Below are 18685 nucleotides of genomic sequence, written 5' to 3'. Positions count from 1 at the left end.
TATAGTAGATGTCTATCAATGGCTTGTAGTCATGGTAATTGAAGGGAACCTCCACATTCAGAGGCAACAGAATTTTTGTTGCCTGTGCATGATTCAGTAATTTGACCAGGTGCTGGAAAAGCCCAGCATCATTTTTAAAAGTTTAGCTGTGTCTTTGAGGAAGGGGTATAACCTGTTTACCAGCACTAAGCCTCTGAATCTCAGAGCCAGAAGGCAACATCAGAGGAAGACCTCAGCCTCTGTGCTGTGTTGTTGGCCGTCTAGAGGAACTGGTTGGCCACTGTGTAAGACAGAATGCTGGACTAGATGGACTATTGGTCTGATCCAGCCAGGGCTCTTCTTCTGTTCTTATGAAGTGAGAGAGCAGAGCACAGAGCAAAGGTGGGGGAGGGGGAAGGAGACTAACAGCAGCCAATGTAGGAAATGTGAAGCCAGGGATGGGGCAAGAGGAGGTTGTGTGCAGGCACCCAGGTGTGGAGATGGGTAGTAAGCACATACCTGTTTACAAGCTGCCAGCAAAAAAGTACATGGTCATGACTGGCAACTAATTTATCAAGGCCATATTAGAGTTGATGCAAGACTAAAAGGTTGAGTGGCAAGCTTGATTCCTCCGACTGATTATGATTGCGAGCCTAGGTTGGGAAATTCCTGGTGATTGGAGGGGTGGAACCTGAGGAGGTCGGGTTAGGGGAGGGGAGATGCCATAGAGTCCAAAGCAGCCATTTTTTCCAGGGGAACTGATCTCTGTCAGTGGGAAATGAATGATAATACTGGGAGATCTCCAGGCCTAACCTGGAGGCTAACAGCTCTACCACTGATTCTTCCCTCCCACATAAGCCGAAAACACATGTAAGACTGTTTCACTCCCCTTCCCCCCCTGGCACAAACAGCAGAAAAAACAGCATATTTGGTGTTTCCCTTGTTTTGCCCCTCATTTGTTCTCCTCCATATGCTTTTACTTAGCTCATGTATGGTTTCCTCTGATTTATTTTCACATTACTGTAAAGCTGGTGCACCAAATAAAGACTGTTTTTAAAGGGAGAATAAGAACAGACTTCTCTCTGCATCTAAATTGTCCTCCTCTTTTTTCCTATTTCCTTCTTCCTCATTTCTACTCAGTTCTAAAGATTCCTGTCCCCTGAGAAGCAACGCCCCCTCCTACTGGGCCTTTCTTTGCTGGGAGAGAAATGTCACCTGAAAGGCAGCAGCTGGAGGGGGGGGGGAGGGATTTTCATGATTTGCAAATGGCAGCTTCTCGTGAGATATTTGAGGTATTGATGTTCTTGCTCTCATCAGTACCAAACTTGAAACCAGCTAAAGAAGTTCCCGTGATGGATTAGTGGCTTGAAAAACTGGGCATAGAGGGAGTGAGCAAACTCTGCTTCTTTGGAAAGAATTGTTAAGGATGGAATAATGGCACCAAAGAAGTCTATTGATCATAATCCAGATCGCTTCAGGAAGCCCCAAAGAGGCAGGCTATCTTCTCTGCTACCTAAAAATTAAAGAAATTTGTCAGATAACTTGTCAGTGTTTGTGCGTGAGGTAAAGCTGAAGGCAGAATTTGATGAGGCAGCAGAAAGTCCATGACTGGATCTGCCCTGCGTTTTTAAAGCTACCAATAGCAACCCCAGGGACTCCCCATAAAGTCCGGTACGTTGGAAATGAACAAGAAGGGGAGAACCCTTTTGCTCACACTATTGCCCAGTGCAAATCTCTCCCTCCCTGGTGCTACTATTTGCCCTACAATGGGGAACAGAGAGGTACTCATATGGAGGAATGAGGAATCTCCCACTGCTGCGTCAGGTTCAGCTCATTGATTTGATCCTGCACGTATCACATTGATTTGATCCTGCACGTATCTCCAAAGTGCTCCCAGCCAAGTCCCATAATGCAAGGTAATTAATTGCTCTTCCAGATTGTAGATTAGAGCCTTGGCCTTCTGTGTGTACAAATTATATAGTTTGGGGAAGGGCTGTCCAATGCCCAAACTACATAATGGAAACAGACAACAAGTTTTCTACCCTTAGTTGACAAATGAGGGAAATTATGGCACAGAGTGTCTGCTGTTCCCCAGCTCAAATGTGGCATCTGTGCCAGAGCCTGGAGCTGAACTAAATCTTCTGGATATCTGCCCTGTGCCTCAGCCACAGAGCTTTTCCTGCTTTATATATTTTCACAGGGCCGCCTGACATGAACATTTCTGAAACGGTAAAATCCCCATGTTGCTGTCTCAGTTTCACGTGAGGAGCCCCTTTAGTGAAATTACCTCATGTCAAAAATTTCTTACCATAGCAAAGAAAGCCCTTTAAAATTTGGATTTTTCTTTATTGTATAGAAACATTTTTTTTCCACTTAAGGGCAGCTTCAAACAAATTATCTCAAACTGAGATAATTAATCCAACTTGTGAGGAACATGTGAATTGGTTCATAGTCATGGCACAGGTTACAGACAAGGTCATAGAATTGCCTACAGCTTGGAAGATAATGTCCTTTCAATATAGGTTTACAGAGATGTTATTTGCCAGGTCATGTTATGTACCCTCAAGCCACAAAAAGCTTCAACTGTTCATTTCCACACAATAGGCCTCTATTAAAGAGGCCTCTTCAGGACTACTGGCAAGCTTAACACTATATGCAAGTCACAGATTTTTGTTGCCAGTGCCAGGTCAGTCATTTGACCTGGCACTGGAAAAGCCCAGCTTCCTTTTAAAAAGTTTAGCTGTGTCTGAGGAAGAGGTACAACCTGTTTACAGATAAAAAATCTACCCCTGGGCACTGCCGCTGTGGACATTGAATGATTTGGATCCAAGAGCAACCCTAGGCATCCACTCCTTCAGAGCAAATGCTAAACTGTCTAGAATAGGCATATGTGTTCCCAATGAGACACTTTCACTGCCAGCACTCCATTTTGTCAAGATTCAGCTTCTGTTTGTTCGTCTTCATCCGGAGCATAACAACATCCTGTCACTGGGTTAGAACTCCAACTACTATCCTTGAATTTGATTCAAGAGAAAAATTGAATGAGGAGTCATCAGCATATTGATGACCCTGAAACCTAAAGCAAAGAACAGTCTCCTGTTGACTGCATGTAGGTATTTAAAAGCACTGACAGCCAAATAGACATTTAAAGCTGTCTTGCTTGGAAACAGACTATTGACCTATCTGGCAGGTACTCTTCAGCATCTGAAATAGAGAATATTTGTTCTCAACATCTGCTATCTGAATCCCTTCAAGTGGACTGAACCTGTGACACTCCTCATGCAAACCCTGAGCCATGCCCCTACATTGCAGGACTCCCCATCAAGACAAACAAGTTGTCTGCTACTAGAAAAGTGTTTTCCGGATAGTTCTGAAGAGCTTGAGCTGGATAGTTCTCTGAGCACCAAAGAGAGCACTGGGTTTGGGGGTTTTTTTGTTTTTGGGGGAAGGGGTTGCTGGGTTTTACTTTTAGCAGGCTAAGGCAGATTCATTTAATAAAGTTACGTTATAGAGGCAGTAAAGATGAAGCCACAGTTAAGGCAGCGTTGAGAGTTTCACTCAAGGCAGTAATAAAATGTTTCACTTGTAAGTGATTGGTTTCAGTTTCCATATTTTGCACAGTGACTCTTCAGGGGACAACCAAATTATCCATAACATTATTCTATTCTCAAAGATTTATTAAGTCTGGCAGAACAAGTACCTCAAAATTAGCTCAGTTCCTCCAATGCTCTTTTCTCTGAACTTTTGGCTGCATGTTTTCTTTCTTTCTTTCTTTCTTTCTTTCTTTCTTTCTTTCTTTCTTTCTTTCTTTCTTTCTTCCTTTCTTCCTTCCTTCCTTTCTTCCTTTCTTCCTTTCTTCCTTTCTTCCTTTCTTCCTTCCTTCCTTTCTTTCTTTCTTTCTTTCTTTCTTTCTTTCTTTCTTTCTTTCTTTCTTTCTTTCTTTCTTTCTTTCTTTCTTCCTGCTGTCTTTGCATGGAGCCATTTTTCAAGGAGTAGATGCAAATTTTCAGCATACACAATTCTTGTAAGCCACATCAATCCCTTACCCACCTGCACTACAGCTGGGTAAGAGGGGGAGGTTGTGCCCTCTGTGTACTGCATAAAGCTTGCTTTTTGGGAAGCTGTTTATGTTTTAAAATAGTGGCATGAAAAGTCCACTTTCACTTACACCTCCAGAACAGAGTTCAGGAAGGATAAATGAGTGTGAATTTGGAAATGATGGTGGAGGATTTAAGATATCACTTTTATTCTAATTTCAGACTTTTTCAAAATAATGTACTGAAAACTGTACTACTATATATAACAGTGTCCAAAGCTGCATTCAGATATCATTAGTTTTGGTTTGTTTAAACTTATGGAACAAACTTTGGCTTGGCTAGTAAATAGAAGTACAAACTGTGGTTTATTTGCTTCTCCTTTCTGCTTCCTATCAGGGATTTTGTCTTTCCCATATTCCTGTCTCTATGGCCAAGCAGCAGCAATGGTTGCTGTTTTTCAGTAAACAATGCTTTGCAAATTCTGATGTAACAATGAAACGCAAACTGTAGTTAACGCACCAGTTACAAACCTGAGTTTGAACCCCAGTTTCGAGTCAGATAAATAATGCCAGTTTGTTGTACTGTTTAAATTTAGACATGACAATCAATCAGGATGTGATCAAACCACAGTTTATCAAAAAATCACTGAAGAAACATACCTGATCCATGTGTTTTTCAGATTTTCTTTTCTTTGAAAAGTTTAACATTTTATTGGATTAAAAGAAATCTAGAAGTATGAGGCTTACATGTGAATTATGTGGGATTGTGTGGATACAGTTGTGTGGAGCATATATGCCCTCACCTATTCACCTTTCTACAAACCTCTACCCTAATATGGTTGGTTTACAAAATCACCATTTTTGCTCGTAGAAAATGTAGGCAAGGAAAAGATGAGGCACTGGGGACAGTCCTGATCTTCCCAACATTGTTTAAAAAGTAAGTGTAATTATGTGAGACCTTGGCTTAAGCCATTAGGCAGGAAGAGAGGGAGATTAATCAAAACTTCCCTAGCCCTGAGCACATCGTGCCTCCATGCATTCAGTCAGTGCTCCAAAAGGGTGCGCAGACACAAACACATCAGCCATTGGCTCATCAGTTCTCTGCCTACATGTGGAGGAAGTGTTTGTGTGTATGCTCCCCCTCCCTTCCTCCATGATTAGGAATGCTGCTTTTCAAATGTTTCCAACCATGGGAAGAAAGAGTACCTGTGTGCATATTTCCCTCACATGTAGACACAGTATTTACAAACAGGCAAGCTGGCTGGGGGTAAAGTGTAGATGACTGGGGAAGGCAATGGCAAACCACCCTGTAAAAAGTCTGCCATGAAAACATCGTGATGCGATGTCACCCCAGAGTCGGAAACGACTGGTGCTTGCACAAGGGACTACCTTTACCTTTTTAAATCACTGTTATGCCTGTTTTTGCTCTCCACACATTGACTGAATGCACCAAGGGGATAGCAGCCCTCTTTGCCTATCTTTTCCCATTTCTAGGCTAATGCCACAGAAGTACTTTCAATCTGTCAAAGCTGGTAAAATAGCTGTATCCCTTTCTCAAAGACAGAATCACATGGGGTCAGAAGGGTTAACACCCCTCCCCCACTTGGCCCCATGTGGCCACTACTGTCCTTTACAAATTCTGAACAAGCCCTTTTATGGGTCTCCTAGTGTCATGTCTTTTTTGGCCGTTAGTGACCCATGTTTGTCACCCATGTGTCCGAATAAGGCACTCTTTTAAGCGATTCTTGTCTCTAATGTGGCTTGGTCTTACTTGCACCCGACTAACAATAAAATGATTTTCCTTCTAGGTGGGGAACCTTGGATTGCTCTTCATGCTCCTTTTTTTCATCTATGCTGCCCTTGGAGTGGAGCTCTTTGGAAAGCTTGGTGAGTTTTCCAACAGTGAATGTATGTAGGTGAATCATAGAATTCAGGACCAGTGAAGGATTCCCACAATGTACCATGTTTCACACTGATTGAATAACAGGCCTGAATTTTCCAATTTTCTTCATCCTCTCCAAGATTTGAGTGTGTCTGAGGGTTTCTCTTGCGTTACTTATCATCCATGGTTAGTCTGTTTGAAATATGGGTGGCTCTTGTTTTTCATACAGCTACCTCAAATCAATTGTTAAAACAGGAATTGGTCACTCTTCATTTTGTATCTTGGCCAGTGTTCACTAAGGACCTTTCCAAGCAAGTGTTGTATTGTGCAAGGAATACACAGTCATTACTCAGTTGCTGCAAGTAATCCAAATGTCTTTCTTTTAGCTACTGCTGCAGTTGCTCAGACAATGTATTTTCCTTGTCCTGAAACCACATCCAATTTTATTCTAACATTGAGAAGGGTCCTTAGCTGCTACTTGCACATGGTGTTCAAGGAGGGGAGTTACTACGAGATATGCCTGACACTTCCTTCCTCTGAGAGAGGTTGTAGTAGATTTGGATTGTTAAATAGTTGCACTATATTGTGATCTGTGGGTAAATTCCAGGGACTTCATTCCTTTCTGAAGACCCTAGAGACAGAAGATAAGCCGAGAGAGAGCAACAGCCCTTTTCCTAGGGTTGTCAGGTCTGTATTGGAAAATACATGAAGACTTTGGGAGTGCATCTGGGAAGCGGCAGGGGAGGGACCTCAGCATCATAGAACGCCATAGAGTCCACCCTCCAAAGCAACCATTTTCTCCAGGGGAGCTGATCTCTGCCAGCTGGAGATCAGTTGTAAAAGCGGGAGATCTCCAGGCCCCACCTGGAGGCTAGTAACCCTACCTTTTGCAGAAATTGGAAGCAGTCAGTTTCTATCCTACAGCTGCCAACTCTGAGTCAAGAAATTCCTGGAGATATGGAGTGAAACCTGAGGAGGGGAGGGTAGCAATTCCATAGAATCCACACTCCAAAGCAGCAATTTTCTCCAGGGGAACTGATCTCTGTAGTCAAAGAGATCAGTTGTAATTCCAGGAGATATCCAGAGCCAGCCTGGAAGATGGATCTATTTAGCCTCAGCTTCCCCCTGTGAGCAGCAGCACACTATTGTGGCCAATGGCCTACCCCTGAGTAGAAAGGCCTTCTCATGAGGCAGGCAAAAGGAACAGGTCTGGCTAGGAAGCTGCAGTTAAATGACAAGGGAAGGAGGAGACTGGGAAGGAAGGAGGTTGTTGGTTCTCTCTGGCTAGAAAGAAAAGCCTGAACCCAAGAGGTGCAAGTAACCTCTTCTAAATCAGGCAGGCAGAGGACAAAAGGTTCTGTCTTGTCCCACCCCCTCTCATAGGGTTGCCAAGTCCCTTGTGGCCTCCAATGGGGGACCTTTTTCACAAGTGCTATGTGCACAGGGTGCGATGGTGTCACTCATAAGTGATGTCATCGTGCCGGCAACATCACATGTCAACAGCTCTAGGAGCTTCTGGGAAAACTCTGTGGTTTTCCTGGACACTCTAGCGATTTGGAAGGAAAACTCTATGGTACTGCCGATGTCAAGAGGGAATCCCCAAAGTGGGAGAACCCCTGCTGCAACCGGGAGCTTGGCAGCTCTGCCCTCTCACACACCGTCCATAAAAATGTGATGGTGCAATACGCCTTTCTTCCTTCTTTTCCCTCCTTTCAATTTGCTTCCTCCCACCACCCCCCAAGATTCCTTCAGCTGACATCCCAGCAGTCCTCTTTGCCAACTGAGACGAAGCCCAAGGCATATATATAAAACTGCATTTGCTCACATTCCTCCCTTGCTACTTTTCAGAGCTATTTATCATATTTTTATCCTGCCCTTTTCCCAAGGAGTTCTGGGTTGAATAAATAGGTTCTCATCTCCTCCATTTTCTCTTGGGCTCAAAACAGCAGGGCCAAGTTCAGCTACAAGGCTTGTTTGAACAAAGGTCTCCCAGTCTGACACAAACCCTGACACTACCCTGCTCCTGGTTTCCCATGCCTTTCCTCTTTTCTTTGCCTATATCTCTTCCTTCCCTCCATTCCTTTTTACTCTGTAAAGTATAATTTATAGTAAACATTGATAGTATAATAATAGCAGTAATTATATATACACAGCCCTCCTGCAGCTCCTCAGAGAAATTGGTATTAGAATTTTATCTTTGATCTTCCGTTACTGTCTCTTGATCTCAAAGTTACATATTTTTAACAGGAATGTTATATTCTCAGCCTTAATATCAGCATGCAGTATTGTTACCACAGCCTGGCATTCTGAGAACCACAGAGACATTAAGTTATTTACTAGCTTCTTAAAGGCCTCTGAATTACACTCATTCTTTCAGGTTATGCAAAAAAGAAGGAACACAACCCAAGTGAAGCATTTAGATTAGTCCATTTCTGTCTTTAAGGCAAGAGAACAAACATAGCCAAGCCTCAATAGCTCTGCCACCACTGCTGTGGTTACTATTAGGGTTGCCAGTTCTGTGATGGAAAATACCTGGAGACTTTGGGGTGGATCCAGGAGACGGTGGGGTTTGGGGAAGGGAGGGGCTTCAGCAGGGTACAATGCCATAGAGTCCTTCCTTCAAAGCAGCCATTTTCTCCAGGGGAGCTGATCTCTGCCAGCTGGAGATCACCTGTAAAAGCAGGAGATCTCCAGGCCCCACCTGGAGGCTGGCAAACCTAGGTCACTTGGCTCAAACCTAACCAGTGGTGACAACCCTGAGTGCTGACACACCCTTTGCTGCCTCCTATACTGCAACAGTGCCAGGCAGGAGGAGCCAACACCCATCATTGCCCCCACCAGCCAGGTCTGAGTCCAGAAGTCCTGGAAGCACCACAAGGGCCATTCATCTCTTGCTCTTAGGCCATTTTAATTTCCAATTCCACTCCTGACAAGTAAGCTGGGGGGGGGGACCCTTTATTTTTTAAATTTATTTTGATTTGATTTGATTTCTAGTCCTTCCTCCCCCACACAGCAGGGCTCAGAGCAGGTAACAACAATGGTTAAAACTATAAATACAATATTAATAAAAATCCATTCCAGTACAGTTAATAGTCAAACAGATGGTGCATAATACACAATTTCCAGTTCTCAAGGGAAGGATCATGTGTGTTGGCAGATGTTACAACTGATATTAAGACAAAGTTGGTGGCCAGAAAGAAAGGAGGGGGCCAACCTAAAAGCTATCATTGCCTCAGCCATATGCCTGGCAGAACATTACAAGTCGTGCAGGTTCCAGATCTAATCTGGAAAAGGGTTCCACCAGGCTGGGGCTAAAGCTGAAGAGAGCCTGGATTGAGTTGAGGCCAGATGAATGCATTTCAGGCCAGGAACCACCATGAAATTGTTTTTCACTGAGTGCAGTGCTCTTTGGGGTACATAAAGATATCTTGGTCCCAAAGATACCTTGGTCCCAGACCATGTAAGGCTTTGAAGGTCCAAACCAAAACCGTAAATCTAATCCAGTATTTGACTTGGAGCCAGTTCAGTTGGCGGAGCACCAGTTCTATGTGAGCTCTAGATGCTGTTTCTCGGGTTGTTTTGTAGAAAAATAGGTGGTGGAGCTCATTAGCATAACTCATTAGCATATGTTGCCCCCCCCAACCAAAAACAACCCAATGCAAGAAAGGCGAGCCCCAGGCACCTGGGGTTCTCCTGAGCCACCCCTCCCCCATTCAAAAGGCCAGCCAGCCACCCGCCACCCAAAATCATATAAGGAGTGGAGAAAGGGTGGTGTGCACTTCTCCAGGGGCTAGTGAGGGCTACTGGGAACATGGTAAAACCCTGGTGGCTGGCTGGCTGGCTTCCCGCTCTCCTAATCCAGGGTTTGTTGTGCAGCTGCACCTACTATTCAATGGACAAGGTAGGTGGGGAGGAAGAGGGGGAACCCTCAGAAAGGTTCAGGAGCTGCACTCCTGTGAGCTCCTGCTGAATCTGACGCTTGCTGTTTCTTTAAGGAGATACATCACTGTTCCTGTAAGGACCAGTTGTAACTTCCAGGTCAGTTTCAAGGGTAGCCCTTTGTAAATCAAGTTACTGTAGTCTAGTCTGGAGGTGACTGGTGCATAGATCACTGTGGCAAGATCGGGGCAAGACAGGAAGGGGATCAGTTGGCTGACCTGGCATAGATTTAAAAAGGCCAGTCTGGCAACATTTGTTACCTGGACCTCCATTTACAGGGAGGCATCCAGGATCACACCCAGACTCCTCAGGCTCAACACTGGTGTTAATAATACATTGTTGAGGGTCAGGAGCTGGTACCCCAACCTCGGGTCTCCCTGATTCAGCCACAGGACCTCTGTTTTTGAGAGATTTCATTTCAGTTGAGTCTGTTTCAGCCAGCCAGCCATTACTTTGAAACTCTTGGCTAAAATAAAAGAGGGGAATGGATAAGCATATGGAGCAGAGGTCCATCAGTGGCTATTAGCCACAGCTTATTGTCGGAACTCTCTGTCTGGGGCAGTGATGCTCTGTATTCTGGTGCTTTGGGGGGGGGGGGCACAATGGAATGGCTTCTGGCCCCACTGGTGGACCTCTTGATGGCACTTGGGGTTTTTTGGCCACTGTGTGACACAGAGTGTTGGACCGGATGGGCCATTGGCTTGATTCAACATGACTTCTCTTATGTTCTTATATATCTGTGGCAGTGTTCGGCTGGCCATCCATTAACAGATATAGCTGGGTGTCATCTGTGCACTGGAGACAACCCAGTCCAAACCTACTTACCAGTTGGTTGAGGGTCCACATATAGATGCTAAATAACATTGGGGAGAGGATTGTCCCCTGTAGGACATCACATACCAAAAGGTACCATTGTGAAACCCTTTCCCCAAGCACCACCTTCTGTCCCCAGTCATGGAGGAATGACATGAGCCATTTCAAAGCTGTCTTACAAACCCCACATTGACAAGGCAGTGGGTCATTAGATCGTAATCAAACATGTGAAATGCTACTGTGAGATTGAGAAGAACCAGCAATGCTGACATGCCTTGGTCCAGATGTCTATGTAAGTAAGGGTGACCAGAGCCATCTCCATCCCATAGCCAGGGCAGAAGCCAGACAAATGTGTCTACTTTGCCTAGAAATAGAAGATTAAAAATTGGCAGTAGTTGGATGGATCTGTGGGATCTAGATAAGGTTTCTTTAAGAGCCATCTCACTACCACCTCCTTCAAAATCCCTGGGAAGATCCCTGAATTCAGGGATAGATTTACAATATCAGCCAGGAGAGCCCATATTCCCCCACTGCTGGCCTTCACAGCCATGACAGACATGGGTCCAGGAAGCAGGTGGTGGGCTTTACAGCTTGCAGGATCCTATCCACATCGTCCTAAGAGAGTTAGCTGAATTGGTCCATTACTGGATCCAAAGACAGCCAAAGGGCCTACATTCTTAAGAAACAACATTAGATGCATTTCAGAAAAACAAAACAGGAACTATTCTAGGCATTGTTAACTGCATGCTCACAAGTTCCATTGTAATCACAATATAAACAAACTGAAATCATCACCAGCGACTTTGATCTCTACCTCCATGAATGCTGTTGTAGGAACCTCGCTCAACAGGTGTCATTAAGTACATAAAGGTATCCCTGACTTTAGCCAAGCACAAGAACCTTTTTAACTTAGGTCTTTTCTAATAGAAGTTATTCCTTGGGAGCCTCCAAAAGTATGCCATTTGGAACAAGTTGGGGAAAAAAAGTAAATTTTCTAACTTGTGGAAGGGCCCTGTCCCTGTTCTTGTAGCTGGTGATCTAAATGTCTTAGCAAGGCCAGTTATGTTTAGTCAGAGTTGTTATTTGTTTGTAAATTAGTACCATGACCTTGTTTTTCCTCCAGAGAGCTGCATAGTGGTTTACAGTGCAATTCTAAACTGAGTTAAACCCTTATACATCAATTGAAGTTAAGGTTAGGTTAGGACAACACTCCTTCAGATGGCACTGTTAGCCACATACACAGTCCTGAGGGATTTATTAGGCTCAGGCTGATAGATATCATCTTGTCCAAAGCTACTCTGTGAGTGTCATAACTGAGCAGAGATTTAAAGCTTGGCTTTCCACATGATTCCACTGTGGATTCTGCTTACAGCTACTCTTGTAGACATAATTGTAAAAGAGCTTGTACACATTATTTAATTATACTTGTCGATATGATTTCTTGACAAGAAATTACAGATGGTTCCCTGTACAGGGACTTCACTCATATTCTCAGAAACTATATAATGCATATTATATGTATACCAATTTAGTAAGGTATCTAATGGGTATGACCGACCATTCTGGAATTGCTGCTTTAAAAATACAATAGAATGTGGTTTTAGTATCATGGGGAAAATGTGAACACCCCAATAAAACTGTAGCTAAGACTCTATATTCGCTAAGGGAATTAGAAGTTCAGTTGCTTATTTTGTTTATCTTGCAGCTTACACAATGCTAATTGTCTGTTAATTTTAATAGGCAAAACAAACAGTTTTCTGTAGGATCCACAAGCAAATTTCTTTGGGCTTTCAAAAAATCAATAATAGGAGAGACCTTTGGAAAGTAGCTATAATTTTAAATATTGCAGGAATATTTAAATATTGCAATCCTGGTCATTTCTACCATCCCAGCATGTTAAATAATCATTGTACATGGAAACTATTTTTAATGTAGGCTAAAGTACAAAATTTAAAGGTCCAAGGAGAAGTGTCACAAAGAGCCCCTTTATTACCTACCTTCCTGCAATAAAACCATCTGTCTGGTTATTTACCTAGAAATTCCTTTTTTCCAGTATGTAACGATGAGAACCCCTGTGAGGGCATGAGTCGCCATGCCACTTTTGAGAACTTTGGGATGGCCTTCCTCACACTTTTCCAGGTCTCCACTGGTGACAACTGGAATGGAATTATGAAGGTAACTTATACCACTGATAGAACATGTCTCTTGCCCCGAGAAATTGTGACCAGAAATGGACCAGCACACTGGAAGTGTGTGTATGTATGTGCCTATGAACATTCAGGAGGAACTAGTGAGACTTGAAATATCCAACTGGATAGCAAGCACAGCCCATTCACATCAAGGATTTCCACAATAGGTCATCTGATACTACTCAGTCAGGGGTAAGGGAAATGTTAGAAGAAGGTGGGGATAGGAGGAACATTGCAAGCATCTAGTCTGTGCTGGGTTTGGCAAGAAAGTTACAGTTAATTTGGAGTTGGAAGGACCTCATCAGATCTTAGCATGTAGAGTTCTCTTCACGTCCTGTGGTTAATTAGCAGACTTTGTGTGAAACTTGAAATTCCAAAGCAGGAACTTGTGAAAGGAAAGGGAAATAATTTGGAAGCTCCAGTCCCAGGTTAATGTGATATCCTTCTTACCCTATCGAACAAATACAAATTTTGTATAATTTTCTGTGACTTAAATTAAACAAAATACTGCTTTCTCCCACATTTATGCATTTATTTACTATATTTATAGTCCATCTTTCTCACTGAGACTCAAGTGTAAATGAATGCAATCAATAGGGTGAAACATCTGAGAGCAATGTACTAGGACTAGGATTAAAGTGATCTGAAACAAAGCATAGAATATTAGACATGATCAGACCCTTTGGAAGAAATTGTGAACAGTCATGAACTCCCAGATGGAGTCTCAGCCACATATATGGCTGGCAGCTGCCTTTCCCATTGAGGTTACCCACTTTATGTGGTCATGTTGGCCCCATCTATTGTCCATAGATGAGCCCTTTAGAGGGTACCCCCTTCCAGTTTTGTACTAAACTCTGGTAACACTTAAAGCTGTCATTCTGGGTTAAATTCTGCACCCTATAGAATGCACTTCTCATAGAAGTAAGCAAGGAATTCTTCACTATTGACTAAGAGTACATACAGGAATAAATATTTTCCTTGTAGCACATCCTATTAGTGTGTGCTAAAATAAAGAGGTGACCTGTTTAGGGATAAGTTGGAATAATGTTATTTGCTGAAAAATATCAGCCAACCTGCAAGAAGCTACAGAAGGAGGGAAGTTGTGTGTCTAGACAACCTTCAGGGGCCTAAGTCCTTCCTCACATCTCTGTGTGTACATGCTGTTGTAAGGGGGGAGGGGAAACAGGCATATTGCTTTTGTTCCTTCAGTCCTTTGTTTCTTCCTCTTTCTGTCTCTCTCTCTGTTATGGGGGGATTTCTGTTTTCCTCCTCTTCCCCACACATACCTCTTTGACTCAACTTACGCCTCAAGGACACTCTTCGTGACTGCACCCACGATGACCGGAGTTGTCTCAGCAACTTGCAATTCATCTCACCACTCTACTTTGTCAGTTTCGTGCTCACAGCCCAGTTTGTCCTCATCAATGTAGTAGTGGCTGTACTCATGAAGCACTTAGATGACAGCAACAAGGAAGCACAGGAGGATGCTGAAATGGATGCTGAGATTGAGCTTGAGATGGCTCATGGGCTGTGCCCACGTAGCTCTAGCTCACCAGGCTCTGGACAAGATGGAGGTGGTGGGAGACTGGACCCTGAAGGACATCTATGCATGACATGTTACTCTCCTGCACAGGTAGGTGGAACTTTTTTGCTTTCTAGCAAGACTGTGGCACATTGATGTGGGGGAAGAGTAAGGCAATTTAAGTGTTTCTGGGACTGGTAGTAGAAAAGAGAGCTATTGAATTGTAGGCAGTTGACTTGCATTCAGCAGTAGCCTAAGGTGCTGTGGTACCCAGAGTCAGGACTTGTAGTGTCTAGGATTTAGTTCAGGGCTCTAGGTCTGGAATGCGAATTGTTAAAGGTGTGTGAGTGGTGGTCCATTAGCAAAGCATAGGGGACCCTGCAGGGCAAGAGTGAGGAACATTTGCAAGTTGGCTAGGAAGCTTCACACTGTCAATTAGCCATATTAGCCCATCCATTTTACACCATCATGTGCTCAAAGCCACATTCTGCCTCCTTTACTCCTATTTCATAAGACTGTATACCTCTAATAGATGTCTGAATTTTAATGTATTTGCTGCGTGCAGAATTTGACCAAGATGAGTGCGGGTGGCAGAAGCTAGCCTGGAACCACACAGAAGAACTCTGAAACAAACCAAAACATGGAGTTCCTAAAATAATTTCTCCCATCCTCCCCCCTTTCTTGTCCCCTAGGAGAACTTATGGCTGGACAGTGTCTCTTTAATTATTAAGGACTCCTTCGACGGGGAGTTAATGATCATCGATAACCTATCGGGCTCCGTCTTCCATCATTACTCCTCGCCGGCCATGTGCGAGAAGTGTAACCATGACAAGCAAGAGGTAACCTGCGTGCGAGGATATGGGAGGGGGACGCCCCACGAGTGCAAGAACATACATGCACACCCTTTATGCATTCGAGATCTCCCCAGGATGTTCTCCTGGCTGTAGATTTTAGAAGGCTTGAGTTTTCTCACTGAAGTGCACTCCTGAAGTGACCTCCTTGGCAATAGGAAAGACTTATTTGCATTGGCAGAAGTCTGAATTCAGAGACAGCTGGATCAACAAGGATGGCAGAAAGAACTAGAGAGATATACAGAAGAAGGGGGAATCACTATGGAGGCACACTGCAGCTGGCAGTGTTTAGTTTTGCACTTCGAGGAAAGATGCTTGGGAGAAATTCCATCCTACAGTTTTTGAAGTTCATCTACCAGATCACAGCAAGGCATTGGAATCATGTGCTTAGCTTTAAGCACAGGCCTGCTACTTATTTCTGCTGATGGGAAATAGGCATGTTGTTCAGCATGCATGTAAGGGTTTGCTGGTATACAGGGAGCACAGGGTTGGGGGGGCTTGTTTGATTTAAATAAATTTTAAACATGAGTTTTAAAGGTGTTGGTTAATATCTCCCTTTGTCTAGCTAACTAATGGCTTATTGCGAGCTCTTCAGGCCTTCTGTATAGTTAAAACTACTAGTGGAAGGCAAATGAAGTTATTACAATGGGAGAAACTGGATTTGTAATCTGGATGTTAGTGACTGTTGTAGGTAACTGCTGTGAAAATGGCCTGGTTCATGTCATTCTTGAGTATCATCACAGCAACATCACAGGTAACGCAATCATTCACTGCCATTTCTCTTCAATAAATTTGCAAGCTTTATACAAATTTTAAAAAAAAACCTCTCAGGAGTTCACTAGAAAGCTCCCCAGTCAAGATTCTCACTGGTAGATTGTTCTGCCACGACTGCACAAGCAGATTGACTCTGTGTCTCTGAGCTGTGGGTGTTGCATTCTAAAACATTAAAAGGAATGGCACATTATCACTATATCATTATATACCTCCAGTATAACTCCTGTGATGCAAAAAATTATATCAGATGATCAGTGCAGCAGAGCTGGAAAAAACAGGAGAAAAATAATTCACTCTTGAACTTTAGTGTGTGTATTCAGGACTCATAGATTAGAACTATTTCCGCATCCTTAAACCCCATGGTAATCAAACACTTAAAAGCATTACATGTGGAGAAAAAGTAATGTGCATCACATTTAAAAGATCTTGCTGTAAGCCTGTTTTTCTACATGGAGATTATCTCCATGCGGCGAAAGTATCACACAAGAGACATTCCTTAACCATGCCTCAACTTCGTTTGGCTTGTATACCTATATTACCTAAGTATTTCAAATGGAGGGAGGGCTTGATTGCACAAATAACCGATGCAGTCACTTGAAGTAATATCTTTCAGACCAACTAAAACAGAGTGCAGTCTGAGAAGCAGAAAATGCCCTTAGATAGCCCCAAAACATTCCAATGCATTATATTGTAGTCAGTCTACAATAAGTGATATACGAGAAGCATAACTTGTATTTAAAACCATACATATATGTGTTATCCATCATTCTGATTAACCACCTCACCAAAGCAGCATTAGCTGCTCCTACAGGGAGCCAATCCATGGTCATTACATCTCTCCTACCTAAGATTCATTCATGCAGATGGCTGTAGCAATGGTGCTGACTCTGCAAAATTCTCAAGATTGTTTAAATTTCAGCTGTGACGTAATCCATTGGCTTCATTAGGGCAACTTCTTATTAAAAAGCTATATTCATTAGGTTCTTTGGCCCACTGAAGTAGCTTGACTTTGATCCCAGAGAATGTGGACTGCATTTTCTGTTGCACTGGCGCCTCCAGCTGAAAATGGAATCAGAATAATTGAACAGGGGAAATCAGTTGACTGCTTTCCAAAACTGCATTTTATGTAAAAAAAAGCAGCAAGAAAATGGCCAGAGAAGGGAGTCTTTGTAGCATAGAAACAGCTAGATGAGAATCTGGCTGTTTTTATGCTGCAAAGCCGAACTCCTTGAACCTTCTTAGCCATTCTTGCACCTTAGACCTGTATCTGACTATTCCTGCTTGGGGATATATGTGTCTAGCTAGATGGGAAATGTACATGTAATTATGGCTACTTACTCCAAACAGAGCAAATAGCAGTTCTCCAATGCTCTTTCAGTGGATGAAAATGGCATTAGGCAAGGAGGGCTGAGTGAAGCCCCTTCTCCGTGCCATAGTCGTGATCAAAATATAGACCTTACATGGCTGGGAGTCATGAAACTCCTGATGCACATCTGATACAAAATCCTTGTGGGTCCATGAGAATTCTGTATCATATGAATCAGCCCTAATTTTAATTTCCTGAAGAAAGAACACACATTTTAACTTGCAGAAAAAGTATGCCAAACTTATCCTCATAAATATCCTACCATATTCTAATAGATATTAACCTAAATATTTAAAATATTTTCTGCTACCATTTTAAATCAGAACTACGCATGGCACTTTACTGGTTTATTTATACATATGTTATACCAAACTTTCTCCCTTCCAGGACTTAACACAGGGATACCATGTTCAGCAGGAGCCCTGAGTTGCTAGCAATATATAGACCTGTACTGGGGAAAAAATATGATATTTAGAATAAATATTATCTTTAATAACTTGAGCTTTCATGTCCTTTTAAAAAATAAAATATTTAAATATGGTGTCTACACAAGCTGGAATGTTAAAATGGAGGAATGTTAAAATTGTCTCATTGCACAAATCCCTTTGCACTTTTCATAGTGTCACTCTAATCTCATTATCTATCTCCATGAGATTCACATATACACTAGCAGTTTGTATTAGTGGCATGAAGTCTTTAATTGGCATGAGAAGGCCTGTCAACAAATACTGGTGTATTGTAGCTTTGAGCACAGTGCTTTTCACTTTATAAACTTGTTAGATGCTTCCTGTTGTCCTGGACTTCAACTGAACTATTGCCTCATTTTGCAAAACAACAGTACAGCAAAGTGCTCTAGTGTGTGCAGTTATAGGAGATTGAAATAGTTATAGGACAGGACAAATTATCTAGCAGAGTTATATAGTCGCTGCTAATTCATCCTACATCTTTAACAAGGGCAGAGTTAAGGGTAATTTGATATATTTGTTTGAGTATGATAGTTGACAATACGTCGTTGATGAGTGGCTGTACACAGTGATTGTGTGTTCTGTATATGTGTAGATATTGTGACTGGTTAGTTGTGTTGTGTGTTGATGTACTGTAATTGTGGTATTCCTTTTTTCTGTTTTTCATTGTTGGGTGTGTTGGTGGTGCTTGTACTTTGTGAAATATTATATTTTATATAATATTTATATAATATTGGACACAACCCAACATGTGGAAATCCCACTGATTTCAAAGGGATTAAAGTTCACATAAAATGCTTTGGATTGTGTCCATAATCAACAATCAGAATAGTTCAGTAGATAGTTTCCATGGAAGTGTGATACTGTTTG

The 18685-nt window shown here is 42.6% G+C and overlaps 1 protein-coding gene across 1 annotated transcript in view; it reads left to right on the top strand.

The window, feature by feature from the left end:
* The window catches only part of CACNA1I (calcium voltage-gated channel subunit alpha1 I), a 537094-nt gene that overhangs the window by 505477 nt on the left and 12932 nt on the right, over window positions 1–18685 (top strand). Inside the window, exons 30-33 of the mRNA XM_060245420.1 lie at window positions 5824–5902; window positions 12703–12824; window positions 14151–14471; window positions 15053–15199. Coding sequence (XP_060101403.1) covers window positions 5824–5902; window positions 12703–12824; window positions 14151–14471; window positions 15053–15199 — 669 coding nt within the window. The remainder of the gene's footprint in view (window positions 1–5823; window positions 5903–12702; window positions 12825–14150; window positions 14472–15052; window positions 15200–18685) is intronic.

The sequence above is a fragment of the Heteronotia binoei genome, chromosome 8 (genome assembly GCF_032191835.1).
Source record: "Heteronotia binoei isolate CCM8104 ecotype False Entrance Well chromosome 8, APGP_CSIRO_Hbin_v1, whole genome shotgun sequence".
Classification (NCBI taxonomy): Eukaryota; Metazoa; Chordata; class Lepidosauria; order Squamata; family Gekkonidae; genus Heteronotia; species Heteronotia binoei.
Note: the sequence above shows the minus strand (reverse complement) of the source record. Positions and strands in the feature narration are given on the sequence as shown.